General features: G+C 42.4%; 1 protein-coding gene across 4 annotated transcripts; it reads right to left on the bottom strand.

The window, feature by feature from the left end:
* Nucleotides 1-1,553: 1,553 nt before the first annotated feature.
* On the bottom strand, nt 1,554-20,016 carry si:dkey-13n15.2 (protein transport protein Sec24C). 4 transcript variants are annotated; one of them, XM_061672457.1, is made up of 18 exons: nt 19,961-20,016; nt 19,353-19,614; nt 17,343-17,399; nt 17,160-17,271; nt 15,382-15,509; nt 14,343-14,478; nt 13,371-13,480; nt 12,417-12,529; nt 12,185-12,358; nt 11,638-11,851; nt 11,384-11,551; nt 10,974-11,070; nt 10,755-10,906; nt 10,013-10,151; nt 7,471-7,778; nt 6,250-6,447; nt 1,838-1,927; nt 1,554-1,760 (listed from the first exon to the last, which is right to left on the bottom strand). In XM_061672457.1, the coding sequence occupies exons 2-18, from the start codon at nt 19,599-19,601 to the stop codon at nt 1,620-1,622; spliced, it is 2,586 nt and encodes an 861-aa protein (XP_061528441.1). In that variant the 5' UTR covers nt 19,602-19,614; nt 19,961-20,016; the 3' UTR covers nt 1,554-1,619. The 4 variants fall into 4 exon arrangements, with proteins under 4 accessions (XP_061528441.1, XP_061528440.1, XP_061528442.1 ...); XM_061672456.1 differs by having other exon boundaries at nt 19,838-19,980; XM_061672458.1 differs by having other exon boundaries at nt 11,638-11,833; nt 19,838-19,980.
* Between the last annotated feature and the right edge of the window lie 160 nt (nt 20,017-20,176).

Here is a 20,176-nt window from a genome sequence, read left to right as displayed (position 1 = left end):
GGTGCTCTGTCCTGAGTTGTTTAAAACATCTAGATGTAAATACCATGAAATAAAAGCTGGAACTCTGACATTTTGTCTCATCGTCATTTTTTCATCTGAAACCCAAGTGTCTTCAGTATACAACAAAAACAAAGGAATTGGCCTTGTCATTCCAATACTTTTGGAGGGGACTGTATCTATAGAAAGAGCGTGGAAAGAAAGGAAATAATGTATGGAAGTAAGTTAAAGAAGGAAGCCTGAATGGATGGAAGGAAGTAAAGAGAATGAATGGAATGAAGAAAGGTAACTTGGATGTATTAAACAGATGTAGGATGGAAGGTCCGATTGATGATGGAAGGAAGGGAGGAACCAAGGCTGGTATGGAAGGAAGACAGGATGGGTGGATATAAGTAAAGGACCAAGGATGGTATGAAAGCAAGGTAGGAAAAATGTAAGGACGTAAACAATGATGGTATGAAAGGAAGGAGATGGAAGGAAGTAAAAACAAGGATATGAATGGAAGGAAGGCGGGTAACAAGGATGGTATGGAAGGAAGGAAGGATGAAGGAAAGAGGGAGGGATATAAGGTAGGACAAATGATGGAAGGAAGTCAGTAAGGAAGGACAACATGAATGGATGAAAGGAAGGATGAAGGAAAAGGTAGTATGGTTGAAAGAAGGTTAGGAAGGAAAGCATGAATCAAGGCTGGTATGAAAGGAAGGAAAGAAGGCTGCTTGGATGGATGGAAGGAAGGAAAAGGATCGTAATAAAGGAAACAGGGAAGGTAAGAAGGACGGGCGGATGGAATGAAACATGGAGGTGTGAATGAAAGGAAAGATAAAGGGAAGAAGCAAGTATGGAAGGTGGGACAGATGAGAGAAGGAAGAAAGGAAGGTAAGAAGGATGGATGGAATTACGAAATCAAGGACATAGGAAAAGAAAGAATGGAAGTCAGAAGGACGGCTGAAAGGAAGTAAACAAGGATGTGTTAATGGACAGAAGGAGGATGGAAGCAAGGTTAGACAGATGATAGGAGGAAGGAAGGGGGGGATTAAGGCTGGTATGAAAGGAAGGATAGACAGGATAGAATGGAAGGAAGGGAGGAAAGATGGCAGGAAGAAAATTATAGTATGAAAGCGAAACTGAAGGATAGAGGAAAGAATTTAAGATGTTATCAAAGCAAGGAAAGAAGGATGCCAGAAAGTGTGAAGGAAGAAAGTAAGGAACCAAGAGTAGTATGAAAGGAAGGAAGGAAAGTACGGATTAACGTCTTCACCAGAGCACACCTGGTCTTGAAATCCTAACCCACTTTTGATATTTTATCATCCTTACCTCATTTGTACATTATTTTGAAAGGCATGGATCCTCCAGGTACTGGTCTTGCCACGGCGCAGCTCTCTAGCAGCCTCTGGCGTTCAAATATAGAATGACAGCTACCAGACAAAACAAAAACAAAAAAAATCCCCAAACTGTGCCAACAGGTTAATTATGAGCCATAATTGCATCTCAAATAAAAATTTACTTCCAGACAGACCTTTTTTCCTGAGTCTTTCCACTGTGTTTATTTGCACAGAGCCATTAATGAATTGAAAATAAATATAGACAATGTTCAATAAAGGTTTGTACTCTGTCTTTGTGGGTCAGTGCAGTAAGCGCACAGAGGTGACGTGCAGGTGGTAGAGGAAGTCGGCGTATGACGCGCCGCCGTTGGGACTCTTATCCTCCACCAGGTGGCGCTGCAGGAGCTCCTCACCTGCGTCGCCTTGCTTCACCAGAAGCAACTGCGGGAACAGCGGATTTCCACACGACTGTTAAAGCAAATGTCGCGACGTGTTAGAGTGTTTAGTTGCAGGCTCACCTGGCGGAAGCACGGGACCTTCAAGTCCAGTGCGTCGACGAGGGATCGAACAGCGACTGACAAGGGCGTGTCAAGTACAGGCAGCTTGGTCTTTACAAACACCACAACACAGGAAACAATCAAAGTTAGCCAGTAATGGTCTGAGCCTTTTTGAGCCTCTAGGGAAGTGATTTACAACCTTTATGGAGCCAAGGCACATATTTTGCAATTGAAAAATCTCACGGCACACCAACAAACAAAAATGTCACAAAAAGTGGATACATCAATTACTGTATGTACTTCCTGCCATCTATCCATCCATCCATTTTCTGAGCCACTTCTCCTCACTAGGGTCGCGGGCGTGCTGGAGCCTATCCCAGCTATCATCGGGCAGGAGGCGGGGTACACCCTGAACTGGTTCGCCAGCCAATCGCAGGGCACATATAAATAAACAACCATTCGCACTCACATTCACACCTACGGGCAATTTAGAGTTGTCAATTAACCTACCATGCATGTTTTTGGGATGTGGGAGAAAACCGGAGTGCCCGGAGAAAACCCACACAGGCACGGGGAGAACATGTGATGCAGTGCAAACAGACTGCATCAGGGATCAGCCTTGATCCCCTTCAAGGCTGATCCCTGATGCAGTCTCACCTCCACCTTAAACTCCTCTGTCACACCTACAGCACAGCTCACCACTGTTCTGCTGCCCTCATAGATGCCCTGCATTATTCGAAGACACTTCTCTGCCACTCCAGACGTCTGCATGGAGTACCAGAGTTCCTCCCTGGGTACTCTGTCATAGGTTTTCTCTAGATCCACCAAGACAAAATGTGGCTTCTTCTGACCTTCTCTGTACTTTTCCATCAACATCCTCAAGGCAAATAATGCATCTGTGGTACTCTTTCTAGGCATGAAACTATACTGTTGCTTGCAAATACTCACTTTTGTCCTGAGTTTAGCCTCCACTACTCTTTCCCAAACACTTCCACACACACACTTCACTGTGTGGCTCATCAACTTTATTCCTCTATAGTTCCCACAGCTCTGCACATCACCCTTGTTCTTAAAAATGGGCACAAACACACTTTTCCTCCATTCCTCGGGCATCTTCTCACCCGTGAGAATTCTGTGGTCAAAAAGCTGGTCAAAAACTCCACAGCCACCGCTCCTAGATGCTTCCATACCTCCACAGGAATGTCATCAGGACCAACTGCCTATCCATTTTTCATCCTCTTGAGTGCCTTTCTAACTTCCCCCATACTAATCATTGCCACTTCCTGGTCCACCACACTTACCTCTTCTACTCTTCCTTCTCTCTCATTTTCCTCATTCATCGACTCCTCAAAGTATTCTGTTCATCTGTCCAGCACACTACCGGCACCAGTCAATACATTTGCATCTCTATCCTTAACCACCCTAACCCGCTGCACATCCTTCCCATCTCAATCCCTCTGTCTGGCCAACCTGTATAGATCCTTTTCTCCTTCCTTAGTGTCCGACCTGGCATACATGTCACCATATGCCTCTTGTTTGGCCTTTGCCACCTCTACCTGTGCCCTACGTTGCATCTCAATGGATTCCTTTTGCCTCTCCTCGGGCCTATCAGTGTCCAACTTCTTCTTAGCTCACCTCTTTCCTTGTATGATTTCCTGCGCTGTGAGGTTCCACCACCAAGTCTCCTTTTCTCCTTTCCTGCCAGAAGATACACCAAGTACTCTCTTGTCTGTCTCTCTGATCACCTTGGCTGTAGTGGTCCAGTCTTCTGGAAGCCTCCTCCTGTCCACCGAGAGCCTGCCTCACCTCTTCCCGAAAGGCCACACTCACACTCGTCCTTTCTCAGCTTCCACCACATGGTTCTCTGATCTGCCTTTGTCTTCTTAATCTTCCTCCTCACCACCAGCGTCATCTTACTCCCCACCATCCTATGCTGTCTAAGCACGCTCTCTCCTACCATTACCTTACAGTCTGTAACCTCCTTCAGATTTCATCGTCTGCACAAAATGTAATCCAACTGCGTGGTTTTACCTCCGCTATTGTAGGTCACCCTATGTTCCTGCCTCTTCTGGAAAAAAATGTTCACTACAGCCATTTCCATCCTTTTTGCAAAGTTTACCACCATCTGTCCCTCCAAGTTCCTTTCCTGGATGCCGTACTTACCCATCACTTCTTCATCGCCCCTGTTTCCTTCACCAACATGTCTATTACAATTTGCACCAAACACGACTCTCTCGCTGTCTGGGATGCTGAGAACTACTTTGTCTAGCTCCTTCCAAAATTTCTCTTTCACCTCTAGGTCGCATCCTACCTGTGGGGCATAGCCGCTAATCACATTATACATAACACCCTCAGTTTCAAGTTTCAGCCTCATCACTTGATCTGATACTCTTTTCAACTCCAAGACATTCTGAGCTAACTCTTCCTTTAAAATAACCCCGACTCAATTTCTCTTCCCATCTACACCATGGTCAAATAATTTAAACCCAGCTCCTAAACTTCTAGCCTTACTGCCTTTCCACCTGGTCTCCTGGACACACAATATATCAACCTTTCTCCTAATCATCATGGCAACCAAGTCCCGAGATTTTCCTGTCATAGTCCCAACATTCAAAGTCCCCGCATTCATTTCCAGGCTCTGTGCTTTCCTCTTCTCTTTCTGCCTAAGAACCCACTTTCCACCTCTCCTTCATGTTCAACCCACAGTAGCTGAATTTCCACCGGCACCCTGCAGGTTAACGGCGCCGGGGGCGGACGTTGTTAACCCAGGCCACGACCGATCCGGTATGGAATTCTTTAGATGAACGCTCATATTTGTTTGGCAAACCTTTAAGCCGGATGCCCTTCCTGACGCAAGCCTCTGCATTTATCCGGGCTTGGGACCAGGCTACAGTTTGCACTGGCTTGTGCCCCCCATAGGGCTGCATTAAATGGATTGCACTTATATAGCGCTTTATCTACACCATCACAGTGCCCAAACTGCTTTACAAAGCCTCCCATTCACACACACATTCATACACCAATGGGCGGCTGCTGCCATGCAGGTCGCTGCCAGGCCCACTGGGAGAAAATTAGGGTTCAGTGTCTTGCCCAAGGACACTTCGACATGCGGACAGTCGGAGCCGGGATTGAAACCAGCTACCTTTCGGTCACTGGACGACCCGATCTACCTACTGAACCAAAGCCAAGTGTCAGGTTTTTTTTATTATTATAAAAAAAATTTTAGCCGTTTATTTTGAAGGGTTACGCACCGGAACCTGTGCACAGAGTGAGAACATTTCTACGCATTTATAAGTGACTGAGGACCATTGACTTTTGAAGAGTTTCATATATATAATTTTTGACTTTTTATGGAACTTTCCCTTACGTATCTGGTTTGTCATATGAAGCAATATTGTCTAAATGGGCAGATTTGTCACCATGTCAACCTGTTATGGTGGTTTTCCAAATGCTGTACACATACAGTGTAATGAAAAAAAATATTAGGTTTAAATTTCATCATGTTTTGTTATCAGTTTATTATTTGTTTAAAGAACAAATATGTGGTTAATTCAAAATAATGACCGATGGTTTTGAGCCACTTTTTTAGAGGAAACATCCGAGGGTCGAAGTAATCAAAATGTAATCAAATGTAATTAGTTATGTTACTTGAAGAAAGTCACTGAAAAAGTTATTAAATGATTCGTATTTTCAACAGTGTAACTTGTAATTGCAATCAACGACATTTCCAAACTAATCTTTCCAGCACTGAAGATGAGCCTCCTTCCTTTGCACAATATAATCTTATTCCAAGTGTTGCACTGAGGCGACTGGTCATTCATTTTAACAAAGTTAAGACAGACTTTTGTTCGCTGCTGCCTTTGGGGACAAGCACTTCTTCGTGCTCGTTCTTCTTCATTGGTTTTCGGCACTTCTTCAGGGTCGGCGGACTGTGGGTATCGAAACTGGGAACTGAAATTTTTACATTTGAACGATTCCGGGAGAACTGGAACGTTAGTCCTGGTTCCAATCGGTTATCAATTCTCGATGCCCAACTCTAATCATGAGTAGACCTACAAAAAAGTAGCCATGCCTGAAAAGACACAGGAAGTCTAACATTTTTGTCTGAAGCAACTATTTTAGTCTCATTTTGGTCATCTCTAGGGGTCCGTCAAAGACTACCAGAATATTTTAAAATTCAGCCTCTGAAGAGGATCAGATAGCAACATAAAATTTGGTAGTCTATCATAGGGAGAACCCACAAAAAAAGTCTCAAGAACCCATGCCTGAAAAGAAACACGAAGCCTGCGTTTTTGTTTGAAGAGTGCATTTTAGGGTAATTTTACATCCAAATGTAGTATAATTTTTAATAAAAAGTTGCAAATGTTCTCCCGCTCTCTTAAACAGAAAACAAATATTATTTTAAGTTGTAGTGAACAGAAAAAACAGGTTACCTCTCCAGAGGGCAGGGACATTAAGCATCTCACGTTGAAGAGCTCCACCAAAGTGCATGCTGGGACGCAGGCGCCCACCCAGAGCAGGAGGGTGTTGGGGGCATGCAGCAAATACATCCTACCCGGACGCAGGCTGGCGGCGGAACAACGCAGAGCCCCCTCCTCCTCCTCCTTCACATTTCCGGCGCGCGACAGTGGCTGAAAGCGATAAAATGAATTGTTTTTGCTTTTTCTTAGGCTTTTTCAGGTTGTTGTTTTGTTGCCAAAAGAGGAAATTAGTCACAATAACCAAAGGGCAGGAAATGGAATGTATAATGACACAGACGGAAGCACAGTGCAAATCGTCATCACACGCGAAATAGGAAATCTCGTGAAAATTCAACTCACCGTATGTTTGCTTTTTCTTTGGCTTTTTTTTTGCCTCGGGTATTTTGTGTGATATGAAAAAAGTAAAATAATAATTTGTTAATTTTTATCTTATTATTAATAATTTTAATTCAAAAATACTTCAATACTTGCCAACAAATCAAATAAAAATTTGACTAAAACGTTTTTTTATTTTATTTAAAATTATTTAACAAAATTATTTTTCATTTTTTACTAATTCATTTAATAATTCATAAAAAAATATTGATCAAACAAAGTTGGTTATTTTATTAATATCTTTATATTTTATGCCAAGCATCTTATTTTATTAATGAAATAATTAATTCTCATTTGTTATTTGTATTATTTATACTGGTAATTCATTTAGTCATTATTAATTAACCAATTATGGAATTAAATAAAATGTAAAATGATTTCTTTTACTGATATTTGTTTTACTGTCTTTTTTACTTTACTAAAACTGTTCATTTTAATAATAAAATATGTTTGTATTTTAAGTACATGTAAACTACTTTATTTTAATAGATTAAATAATGTATGCATATTTCTAAAACACTTAACACACGTAATCTAATTATGATCGGATAACCGCTGATTTAATAAAATACAATGTAAAATTGTTTATTTCACTTACATTTTTGTATTTAATAATTTACAATAAGGGAATTAACAAATGAATTACACAAATCAATAAAATATGTATTAAAAAGAATAAGTATAAATACTTGAACGGTCCTTACTGTGATGTTCAAATGGCCACTTCAGCAAGGTTTAATTTCACTAGTGTGTTTGGCTTTTACTTTGGCTTTTTCCTGCTTTTGCATGAGTACGTACCAGAGGCATCAGCATGGGGTAGAAGTGCATGGCGCAGGCTGCGGCGTCCAAGCCGAGCACCCGGCAGCGCAGCCTCAGCCGGCGATGCACAGAGGTGCGCAGGCAAGGCAGCAGCACATCGCTCTTTCTCAGACTGTTGACATAGACGGGCAGAGCTCGCAGACCCCGAGGCAGAACCAGCTGGCCTGAGGAAACCCACGCCGAAGCGGAGCAACCGTGACGGCGGTAGGACGCCAACGCCTCCGTCAGATCCCTCTGAAGCTCCTCACGTAGATCTTGCAGGGGGCGCTCCAAAACTACACAGTACACTGAAAACGGAGGGAAAATATACCCTGTTTACAGTCAATGTAATATGTACTTATTATACCACACTACCATTGCCACTTTTAAATATCACGTACCCCATGGAGGGCACTTGCTCACCTATAGGGTTGCACGCGTCTAGGGTGCAACTATCAAACATTTTTAGAATCTAAAATTTTCACGAATATCCCATTTATTAATCGGATAAAAAGTATTTTGCATTATTAAACAACAAAATGTGCATGTAAGGTACAAAAATAATTGTTGTCCACTTGAGGTCGCTGTCCTCACATTCGACACTATATCTGTGTTTATTTGAGTGTGCGTAGCCTTAAAAAGTGGGGCCTGGCCTGATGATTGACATGGGAGTCAGCGAAAGAAAGTGTAGAGTTGGCTGTCGTGAGCTAAGGTGAGCTGCTGGCTGTCAACTGGCTAACCGTTAGCCAGTCTACATGTTGGGATCAGTTGTGGCCATAACAGCTCGTGCATGAACGTGCTTATTGTTTTTATTTTTTTTCAAGGATTCAATGAATTTTATTGTCATACCAACATACATTTACACATGATATGGCATGAAATTAAATGCCCAAGGTCCCAGATTAGCCTAAAAAGTCCAAGACTTGTGAAAATATAAATACAATAAGATTAAAATTAGAATTTTTTTTAAATACTGATCTTCAGTTTTGAGTGTGCGCCAAGATGGACGACGGTGGACGACTGGTTAGCACATTCGCCTCACAGTTTTGAGAACCCGGGTTCAAATCCGTCCTCACCTGTGTGGAGTTTGCATGTTCTCCCCGTGCCTGCGTGCCTTTTCTCCAGGTATTCCGGTTTCCTCCCATATCCCGAACACATGCACAGTAGGTTAATTGAAGACTCTAAATTGGCCATAGGTGTGAATGGTTGTTTGTTTATGTGTGCCCTGCGATTGGTTAGCGACCACTTCACAGTGTACCCCGCCTCTCGCCCAGAGTCAGCTGGGATAGTGTTATATTATCCATATATTTTTTATTTAGTACTGCTTGCTTAAAACTAGATGTGGCCTGAAAGTAACCTTGGCATTGGGGAGCTCAGTGGTTGTGTGGTTTATTTGTCACAGGATGGCGCCATCAGAGGACACCCAGATAAGGGCGAAGGACGGAGAACAAGGATAAAATGGAACCACGCGAGGATGACTTGCCCCTCCTGCACTTGTATTGTCATCTACTCTTGAAATTATAAGGGCTAAGAGAGAAAAGCGCTCTTTTTTGCCTCCCTGCGGCGCAGGTAAGACGTCAGCTTCAGGGAGAGAGCGAAAACAGCCCAGAATTCTGTAACTCTGTACTTTTACTGAACTCTGAGATAAAAAGACGGAAGAAATTGCAATCTTGTGTAAGTTTCTTAATTAGTGTTAATGACCATTTCAGAGAAAAATGAACATGCAATGGTGAGTTTGGCAACGGTTTATCAATTTGGGCCTCGGGTCCTGGGTAACAGGCAATTGGCGCAAACTCTCCAACAATAGGCTCCAGCACGCCCGCAACCCTAGCGAGGATAAGCGGTACGGAAAATCTATGAATTTACTTTTTTGTTCAATTAAGTCACCGGCAGCTGTGACTATCCTTGACCACTTGTGAGGGCATTAGAATACATTCTAATGATATTAAATTAGCAAAAATTGATACATTGAGTTCTCCGGGCACACCGGTTTCCACCCACATCCCAAAAACATGCATTAATTGGTGACTCTAAATTGCCCGTATGTGTGAATTTGAGTGCGAATGATTGTTTGGTTTTATGTGCCCTGCGATTGGCTGGCAACCAGTTCAGGGTGTACTCCGCCTCCTGCCCGATGATAGCAGGGATAGGCTCCAGCACGCCCGCGACCCTAGTGAGGAGAAGCGGCTTAGAAAATGGATGGATGATACCTTGAGTTGTCATCCCTCCAACCTACTTCTACACGGAGTGGTGTGTGAGTCTGGAGTTACATTAGTCCGTGTGGAAAAATGATCACAACAAAGCTTTGAGGCAGGGATTTTGCTTTGACTTTTTTGTAATCAAATTATTCCATTAATCCTTTCAGCTCTACATGCGTCACAGTTTTCAAATCCCTATTCGAGTTATTGAATTAATCATTTCAGCCCAACATACATCACAGTTTGCAAAGTTTTTTTGATAAACTTTTTAAGGCCGGCATCCCTATTTCAACAGTCTGAAAGAGTTGGAACACCCCGTCTTCTTGTTTTTGTGCCTTCCTTACTCTTTTTGCAGTAGAAAGCCAGCAGCGTCTGTGCCTGGTACTGGCGGAAAGTGTCCTGCAGGTGGCGCGAGCATCGCATCATCACCGTGTGGACCCTGGATCTCCGCTCGCCTGTTTCTGTGGTGTATGCCAAGACAGCCTGAAAATAAGCAGACAAAGCTAAAGAAAAAACAAATCACCAGCTAACACGAAAAAAAGTACCATAACGACTGTTAGCATTTGATCAATTTTCATTTTAAATAGTACCAATAACACACTCTTGCTATATGTTAGCATACAAACTGTTAGCATGTTAGCATTTGATCAATTCATATTTTAAATATTACCAGACTATGGGAAACCATCTAAAATCTTATCTACCTATCAGCCTCAGCACTTGGTTCACTCAGGTCACTATATTACTATATGTTAGCACGTTAGCAATTTATCAACTCCCAATTGAAATGTACCCAACAACAGGGCTAGATATTAAATCTTTATTAATCTGTCTGACCATTTTCTATCCTCAGGTTGCTATCTTGCTATATCTTAGCATATTAACTGTTAGCGTGTTAGCATTTGAGGAATTCTCATGAGAAATTAAATTTAATAAAACAACACAGTCAAGCTTAACTTTGATAACAAGTAATCTTTGAATGTACTTCACATGACTTCTTGGCAGTAGCTCCTTCTTTAGGGCATAAGAGTGGCCAAAAAAAGCCAAAGAAAAAGCAAAACACAGACCACCACCAGTGTGCTGTACCTGTATGGCCACACCTCGCATCTCGTCCAGAACACCGGCGTCGTGCACAACTTCAATTGCCAGTGTTGTTTGCCAGTCCAGCATCGCCATAGTGACCTGGCTGGGGCTCGGCTTGGGCACAAAGAGTCCATAGCAGCCGGAAACGCGCATGCCTGGCGACAGTGTTGCATTGTGGGTATTTTGTAAGGGATTGAGTTGGGTTGAGGTTCCAAGTCTAACCTTTGCTAACAAACAGGCTAAGCTCTGCCTTGTAGCCGACATCAGCTTCCACTATGCGCCTCAGATTTCGGCAGAAGCGCTCCCGGTCCCAATCCCCCTGTAGATGAACACATACATGTTCGTCAAGCAACTGCTCACACATTTTAGAAATTTCATTACAATTAGTACTTGAATACAGGCCAACATACAAAACCTTAAATCGGTCTCACTGCTTTCTCTACTCGGTTTGCTGTCTAGTTATATGTTATCGGACCAATTGCTACCATGTTAGCATTTGATAAATTCCGATTAAAAATAGTACTTGAATACAGGATAAGATGTGAAACCCTAGTAAATCAGCCGCAGTGCTTTCTCTACTCAGGTTGCTAGCTTGCTGTTTGTTAGCATTTGAACAATAACTTCTGCGGTACCTGCAAGTGGTCATAGGCATACAGTGCGCCACCCGTCAGATAGGGAACGTGGCCCGGCCAAGCCCCGCCCACATTTTGCGGGGAGAGTACAAACAGGTGAATGCCACAGCCCTGACGAACACAAGCCTCAGCCAATGAGACGGCTCCCTCTGGTGGCTGGAAGATGGACTGAGAGGGGAAGTAGCTGTTTTGATTTACGTACAGTAAGCCATCTTGACTCCATCCCCAAAAAATCAATAGGGTCCTTGCCTTACTTTTGGCTTGCTGGCCCCGAAGATGCCTGCGGAAGGTTGGTCCGTTTCTACGAGCGGAGACGCGTGGAAGACCAGCAGCTTGCCGGGACAGCCCAGCGTCTGGAGGATGGTCAGTCCCGCTTTAACCGGAAGCTCCACGGGGATGACGGCCGAGTCGTCACACTCTGGACTTAACTGGGGAATGTGCTGCAACACGCTACACAGGACCAAACAACTATTAGCATGTTAGCATTTGATCAATTCCATTACAGGGCAAGATTTTACAATAAATCGACCTCAGTCTGCACTTTCTCTACTCAGCTTGCTATGTTGTTGTATCATAGTCTACCAACTGATAGCATGTTAGCATTTGATCAATTCTCATTAGAAATAGCACTATTACTAGTACAGTATTAGTAAAAGTTCTCTCCTCTCCAGTCCTTCTTTGACCTGTTGACTTAGCAGTACTTTATTTCAGTTTTTTTAGCTTGTTAGTTTAGTTTATGTTTCTGTTTAGTTCTGCCTTTTCGGTTTAGTTTCTGTTGTTTAGTTTTGGTATTTGTTTTACCTGGCGACGCTGTCCATGCAGTCCCGTAGAGGGAGCACTAGCCCCTCCCTGACAGGAAGTTGCAGCTCCTCCGACCTCTCCGCCATGACTAGCATGTGCGGGCGGGACAGAGCAGGGCTGAGGTCGTACAGCTGAATTCTGCTGTCGTATGTCAGCAGGCCCACGTGGACATCTCTGTGACAAATTAGCGGTTAATGTGTGTTTTTCATGATTGTGTGTGTGTGTTTTTTACCTGTGCAGCGAGGCAAGCAGAGTGTGTATTTGTTGCATTACAAATTGCAAATAGCCACTTCTCAGCGCAGCTGTCGACACATCAATGGCGAGAAGCAGCACCGCTGCTTCACCCTGGTGCGTACACACGGAAAAAACACAGAACAAATGTTTATTGTTATTTATTATTAGCGATTTTACATCTAAAAAATAACCCCTATGAATCTTGTCTTTGTCGAGATCTGACCTCTGGGGTTCAGTTATTAAGGGTTTAGTGTTTTACAGCAAGTAAGCATCCAACTTTGGCGCGATGTTCCGCCCCACACGCAATGACAAAAACTCAAAATATTCATAACATCGCCCATCTGTCTTTTCTACGTGGTTCAAATTTTGTATCAATCAGATACCATTTCTAGATAGGATCCCCTGTAAATGGTGGTCAAATAAATGTCCCTACAACGGTTGCTTCAAGCCAAAATGGCAGACTTCCGGTGTTATTCCAGGGATGGCTTTGTGGTACTTTTTTTGTGGGTCCCCTCATGATAGACATGTCTAAAATGTTGCTCCATGAAACCCAGGCTGAATTTTTAAGGCGTGTTCATCTTTGAATAGACCTGGAAATTGAAATAATGGCCCTGTGATGGCCACTTCAAACCAAAATGGCAAACTTCATGAGTGTTTTTGGGCATGGCTATTTCAGACCTTTTGTGGGTCTACTCATGATAGACATGCCTACCAACTTCCATATTGCCATGTGAAACTGTCTTTGGGAGCTGAATTTCTGATCTATTCCGGTGGAAAGAGCTTGTGGCCAAAATCACCCAAAATGGCTGCTTCAAACCAGAACAGCAGACTTACTGTGTCTTTTCGGACATGTGTTTTTGAGACTTTTTTGTGGGTCTACTCATGATAGGCATTCCTACAAAATTGAATCTTGCTCAATTTAAGCATTGAATAAAGAGGGCATGAACGGCACCTTGAGGGCATGGAGGATTTCGTAGGAGCCCATGTTGAGCTCAGGCCTCTGCTCCCAATCAAGTCGGGAGCCATCCACCCCGTTTGTAGGCTGGTAGGGTTGCCACGGCACTGCAGAGGACAGAAGAACACTGCCTTGAAGATAAAAGTTGACTTGTAAGAACCAGTACTGTGGTACCTTGAACTAAAGGTTCTTCAAGTTACGAGTCATCATATGATCGATTATTTGCTTTGTGTTTCAAGCTAAAATTTGAGTTGCGACCAAGTTTTGGAGATGCCGCCACACTTGAGAAAATGTGTTTATTTTTTTAACATTTTCTATTATTATATTTTTACATCTATCCATCCATTCTCAATACCGCTTATCGTGTTCAGGGTCGCAGGGTGCTGGAGCTGACTTTGGGTGAAAGGCAGACTACACCCTGATCTGGTCGCCAGTCAGCAGCAGGGCACACAAAGACACGAACAACCACTTGCACTCACATTAACACCGTCACTGAGTGGGAACTGAACGCCACGCTACCTGCACCAAAGTCAGCCGAATGCACCACTACGCCATCAGCGACATGTTTTTACAATACAGCCCCAGGAGTCAAGCCAAGAGAAATGTAAAAATGTGAATACCCACACCCATCCTATTACTATGGTTTCCAGGTCCCTGACTGGCAACCATTTTGCATTTTGCTTTATTGCTGTTCAATAAACGCCTCAAAGCGTATCGACGACTGTGGGTCTACTTGCCCACAAGCGAGGGCATTAGGGTCACTTAATTGCTACATTTCTTTTTTCAGATCACACGAGCGGGGGCGTATCTGAAGCTTGCCTCGTACCTCAAATTTTGGCTCACAACAAGAAGCAATAAAAAATATATATATATATATTTTTTTTTAAATCAATCAAGCGAAGGCTTGTAACCCGAAAAAATAAGTTGGGGCACCATTGTAGCTGAACCTTTGCCAGAGTTCAGCACTACCTTCGGTGAGCTTATCACAAAATGGGCAGCGGAATCTCTCCCCGCAGTCTTGCCAGCTCATGGCGGGACACATGGACGCTCTGCACCAGCGACATCCAGACACGCAGGTGTCCTCCATGACCACTGGCAGACGCTTCTGGAAACGAGACATCAATGAAGCTCCATGTATGGAAAGCTGATTAAGCATGTATTCCATATCCTTAACAATCCAAAAAATGGTTAAATCCAAAATGTTGGCTTAATTTGTACTGTGTCTTTCCTTGTATGTCTGTAACTTCTTTCCAGGTACCGTCATCTTATTAGTGAAAGTTTATAATTAAGTGAACATTTTTTACTTGCCCGTTTTAGAAGAAAATTGCTTTCTTTTAATTGTCTGGTTTTACAATGAAATGACATTAAAGAACTCTTTAAAAGTATTTTTCAATAAAAGTGAGATTATTTTTTTTTCCAAATTTAATTGCGTAATTTATATTAACTTAGAATACCTTAAATTTTAAAAATATATCTTAGCATTAACATAGAGCTGCACAATTAATTGAATCTTAATCATGATCACGTTTTTGGCCACTACACATTCAGTGACTTCTAGAATAATATGACTCAAGTAAAAGTAAAAAGTAGTCCTCCAAATAATTACTTGAGTAAGAGTAAGAAAATACTCAGTGAAAAAACTACTCAAGTAATAATTACGTTTTACTATTATTTTTTTATCATTTATTTTACAATGATAATCAATTTATTTTGAAGTTTTATTTTGCACTGAAAATGACATATTGTTTGTTTAAAAGTAGTGCAATAAAAATACAGATGTTTTCCCTAACATGATGAATAAATGTGATTAATAATTGTGATTACAATATTGATCAAAATAATGATGAAATGATCATCATTTTGGTCATAATTGTGCAGCCCTACTTTAACCTGGAAACCAGAAATAGAAAAAGTAATTTACTAAATTCACAAAAAAAATAACAAATAAAAAAATATTGAGATGCCTGCTGTCTGCTTTTGCGTTGGAACTCTTCAACTCAAAACTCACCTCCAGTGGGTCTGGTCTGGCCAGAGGCGTAACAAGAGCGGCCAGGGGCAGGCGGACCAGTAGGGCGGTAGGACCGTCCTGAGGGAAGCAGTATGTGGTACAACGGATGGCACGGGGGCTGGCACTGCCTGAATGGACCATGACATCATTACACACTTGGATTCACTATTTTTCATGACAGCGAACTGCAGAAAAATTAACAGCAAAAGAAGAGGCAGAGACGGTTTCCTACTGAACTCCAGTAATAGTCGTCGTTCCCAAAGAGCAGAGAGAGCCTTGTTGTATGCTCTCTTTGTACACTATATTGCCAGAAGTATTTGCTCACCTGCCTTGACTCACGGATGATCTGAAGTGACATTCCCGTCTTAATCCACAGGGTTTAATATGACATCGGCCCACCTTTTACAGCTATAACAGCTTTAACTCTTCTGAAAGGGCTTTCCACAAGGTTCAGGAGTGTGTGTAGGGAATTGTTGACCCTTCTTCCAGAAGCGCATTTGTGAGGTCACACAGTGCTGTTGTACAAGAAGGCCTGGCTCTCAGTCTGCACTCTAATTCATTCCAAAAGTGCTCTACCAGGTCTGTGTCAGGACTTTGTGCAGGCTCGTCAAGTTCATCCACACCAAACTCCCTCGTCCATGTCTTTATGGACCTTGCTTTGTGCATTGTGTAATCTCTTGGTATGTTGAAGCATTCAGAGTTCCTTTCACTGGAGCTCAGGGGCTTATAAACAGTATTTGGACCTAATATTTCCCAACTTTGTGGGAACAGTTTGGAGATGGTCCCTTCCTGTTCCCACATGACTGTGCATCAGTCCACAAATCAAGGTTCATAAAGACATGGATGAAACCGTTTGATGTGGATGAACTTGACTGGCCTGCACAATCCTGACCTCAACCCTATAGAACACTTTGGGATGAATTAAAGTGGAGACTGAGAGCAGCACCTTATCATCCAACTTCAGTGTGTAACCTCACAAATATGCTCCCTGAAAAATGGTCAAATTACCATAAACTCACTCCTAACCCTTGTTGAAAGCCTTCCAACAAGAGTTTAAGATCTTATAGCTGCAAAGAGTGGACCGATGTCATATGAAACCCTATAGATTAAAGAATGGTATATCACTTAAATTCATATCTGAGTCAAGGCAGGTGAGCGAATACTTTGGCAATAGATTGTATATTAACATGAGGCTAGCGGACTTTCGTCAGACCAAATTACATGATTGGTTATCAGTGTTAAAATGTACAATGTTTAATTCTCTTTTGTTTTATGTGTATCTTTTACCGTAAACCTCAAAGAAATGCACAATTTCCGTTTTCTCGCTCTTCGCATCAAACTTGTATAGCGTACGTACATTACCAAGTAATGGGTACGGTTAAGCTAATGCTTTTTTTGTACTGTGGATAAGTGATATTCCTGCCACTTGGCAGCTGCTGAAAGTAACTAAAAACTTACTTTTTTCTAACTTACATTACTTTTGAAATCAAGTATTCAGCAAAGTAACTAAGTTACTTTTAAGCTGAAGTAAAGTAACTAAGTTACTTTTTCAAGGTAACTTTGGCAACACTGCCAAGGAATACTTTAAAAAGTGTCTTTTAATAAGTGTAAATGCAACTATTAAACAAATGCTTTTTATATGGTCTCTATATTGCAGATTTGTCCCTACTGGGTCTGAAACATATCTCTCGCAATAAACGGGTTCACTGTTCGACCTTTGTAGAAGGAGAATTTTGAGAGTGAGGATAGAAATGGTGCTTCATAGTCCAAGTTGTTACCTCTGTCCTCCATGATGCAGGAAGTGGTTGCCAAAGGAGGCGGTGAACCGAAAGGCTCAGAGACAAAAACCTTCCCTTCCCACTCAGCCCTGTCGTCCGCCATCACTTGAACCTAAACGAAGTCACAGATGAGTTAGCACGCTATCATCATTAAAAAAACAAAGTCAAGTAAAAATACTTAACGGCGCTGGGAAGCAGCGCTGGGTCCAGTCCGTAACGAGACTCCGAGGATGGGGATATCTGTACAGTAGAAAGACAAAGCGTAAAGCTCAAATATTTCCCAAAAATAATTTTAACTCTCATGCCCCCCCTCAGGCATTTTTGTACATTTGTATCTATTTTTTTTGCATTCATTTTGGCTGTGTTGCTGCTTTTAGCATTACATTTTGCAGGAAATATTCTTTTTAGGCAATTTTTTGAAATCCAGTGTCTTTTATTCAAAAATATATCTTTTGTGAATGCTGAAGAACATTCATATGTAATTCTACACCCAAAATTGTTTTTTATTCTTGTACCCACTTTTTTTTTTTTTTTTTTTACATTCAACTCCTTCCACATTTCTCAACTGATTAAACCCATTTGAACATCCAAATATTCACAAAATTCTGAAAAGCTTCCATACCATAGTCCCCAAACTCTCAGATTCCCCACAATTCTACACAAAAAAAACTATTCCGAAAATTCCCACATTTTCATTATTGCACATTTTACATGAAAACAGTCCCAAATTATGTCAGTTTGTCGTGGTAAAGAAGGAGCTAGTCTGGGTTTCCCTGCTTGAGCTGTTGGATGGATGGATGGATGGATGGATGGATGGCAGTCCCAAATTAATGCAGACATTTTACATATTTACCTCCTCCTTCCAAATTTCTGAACAAATTGAAACCATTCAAACTTCCATATCTTTCCCAAATTCTGTATATTCAGGGAACTATTTTCCACATACAACAACTATGCTCCTGCCTTTGTCTCTGTTCACCTTGGCTCTAGTGGTCCAGTCTACTGGAAGCTCCTCCTCCCCAACAAGAGCCTGACTCACCTCTTCTTGAAAAGTCACACAACACTCTTCCTTTCTCAGCTTCCAACACATGGTTCTTTGCTCTGTCTTTGTCTTCTTAATCTTCCTTCTCACCACCAGCGTCATTTTACCCCCCACCATCCTATACTGTCGAGCCACACTCTCCTCTACCACTACCTTACGGTCAATAACGTCCTTTAAATTACATTGTCTGCACAAGACATAATCCAACTGCATGCTTCTACCTCCACTTTTGTAGGTCACCGTGTGTTCATGCCTCTTCTGGAAAAAAGTGTTTGTTTCAGCCATTTCCATCCTTTTGGTAAAGTCTACCACCATCTGTCCCTCCAAGTTCCTTTCCTGGATGCCAAACTTACTCATCACGTCTTCATCACCCCTGTTTCCTTTACCAACATGTTCATGACAATCTGAACCAATCACAAGCCTCTCTCAGTCTGGGATGCCCAGAACTACTTCGTCTAGCTACTTCCACAATTTGTCTTGTATCTCTAGGTCACATCCTATCTGAAGGGCATAGCCACTAATACATAACGCCCTCAATTTCAAGTTTCGGCCTTATCACTTGATCTGACATTCTTTTCACACTTTTCCGGAGAATGGCACAGAGGATGCTGGTGGTGTTTGGCTCTACATGTGTGTCAACAGACCTTTAGTGTGATGAACACCAACAAAACATCCTACAGATCCCAGCTGAGTGATGAACACCTCAGATGCGTTCTGAGAATTGCCACAACAAAACTAACAAAAGACTTTGATCCACTGGCAAAAAAGGTGATCAGATTAATTGGAAACTCAAAATTGACCGGAAGTGTGAATGTGTGTGCGAATGGTTGTTTGTTTGAATGTGCCCTGCGATTGGCTGGCGACCAGTTCAGGGTGTACCCTGCCTCCTGCCCGCAGCTAGCTGGGATAGGCTAACTGCCTAGTGATGGAATGCGTAGTATGGAAATGGATGGAATTTTGTAATATAGATTTTGTTCTAGGAATATAATTGTACAATCTGTTCATCTGGGGATGTAGGCGAGTTTAGCAGAGGTGACCAGTATCATGCGGAGATGATTTCAATTTTGTCAAAAAAACAAAACAAAACAAAAAAAACACTTTGGCCGTCAATTAAGGAAGGTGACGAATCGAAACATAACTTGTGTGCCAACCTGCTGGGTTCCATCTGCGTAGGTGGGCGTGATGGCTGGGCCAGAACCTGCCGGATGATCGCCGTGAGGGGTCCACAGTGACGTTGGTCCAGGTGGAGAACACGAGCGTGTCTGCTCGGAAGGCGCGCCCAGAGTGAGATGCTGTAAATCGGTTCGAGGACCGTAGAGAAGTCCCTGCTCGGAAGCCGTGACGGAACTACATTGGCCCGCCCACAGTGGGCTCTGATTGGCTGGGGGGCCGTCCATCATTCAACATAGCTGCCTGTGAATTGTCGAATGCTCATTAGAGGCGGGACCCAGACAAATAAAATACAGTCCTGGGTATTTATGGATAAAACAATTGTTTTATGATAACAGCACACGAGGAGGCGGTTGTATTACATAAAATAGAAATAGAAACAATAATGACAGAACGTTGGTATTTGACAGGCTAATATTAAGAGATATCGTTCTTTTTCGCTAAGGGCAGAAGTAGCAGCCCTTACGTGTGGGGATTCCTTTCGCCTCCAACGATGAAGCAAACGGTCAACTCTGACAAAACTCCACGTTCGAATTGGACAAAAGTTGACGAGGTGACCCAATCGTTTTGCTTGCAGACGGCTACTTACGAGAAGAGGAGCAGCCGGGGCCGAGCATCTGTCAAAGAGCATCCAAGTTAGCGAACGGCACGCGAAGCGTTTCCGGGATTCCCTTCGCAGTAAAACGAATTACAAATTAAAACATATTTTACGATTTAAATTTCGTTTACAAAACGGTTTATTTAGTCTACTTTTTTTTGCTAATTTTGCATGTCGCTATTCGCCAGTATGGATGAGGGAGGGATG

The sequence above is a fragment of the Phycodurus eques genome, chromosome 3 (assembly GCF_024500275.1).
Source record: "Phycodurus eques isolate BA_2022a chromosome 3, UOR_Pequ_1.1, whole genome shotgun sequence".
NCBI lineage: Eukaryota > Metazoa > Chordata > Actinopteri > Syngnathiformes > Syngnathidae > Phycodurus > Phycodurus eques.
This window is presented reverse-complemented; position numbering and strand designations above follow the sequence as displayed.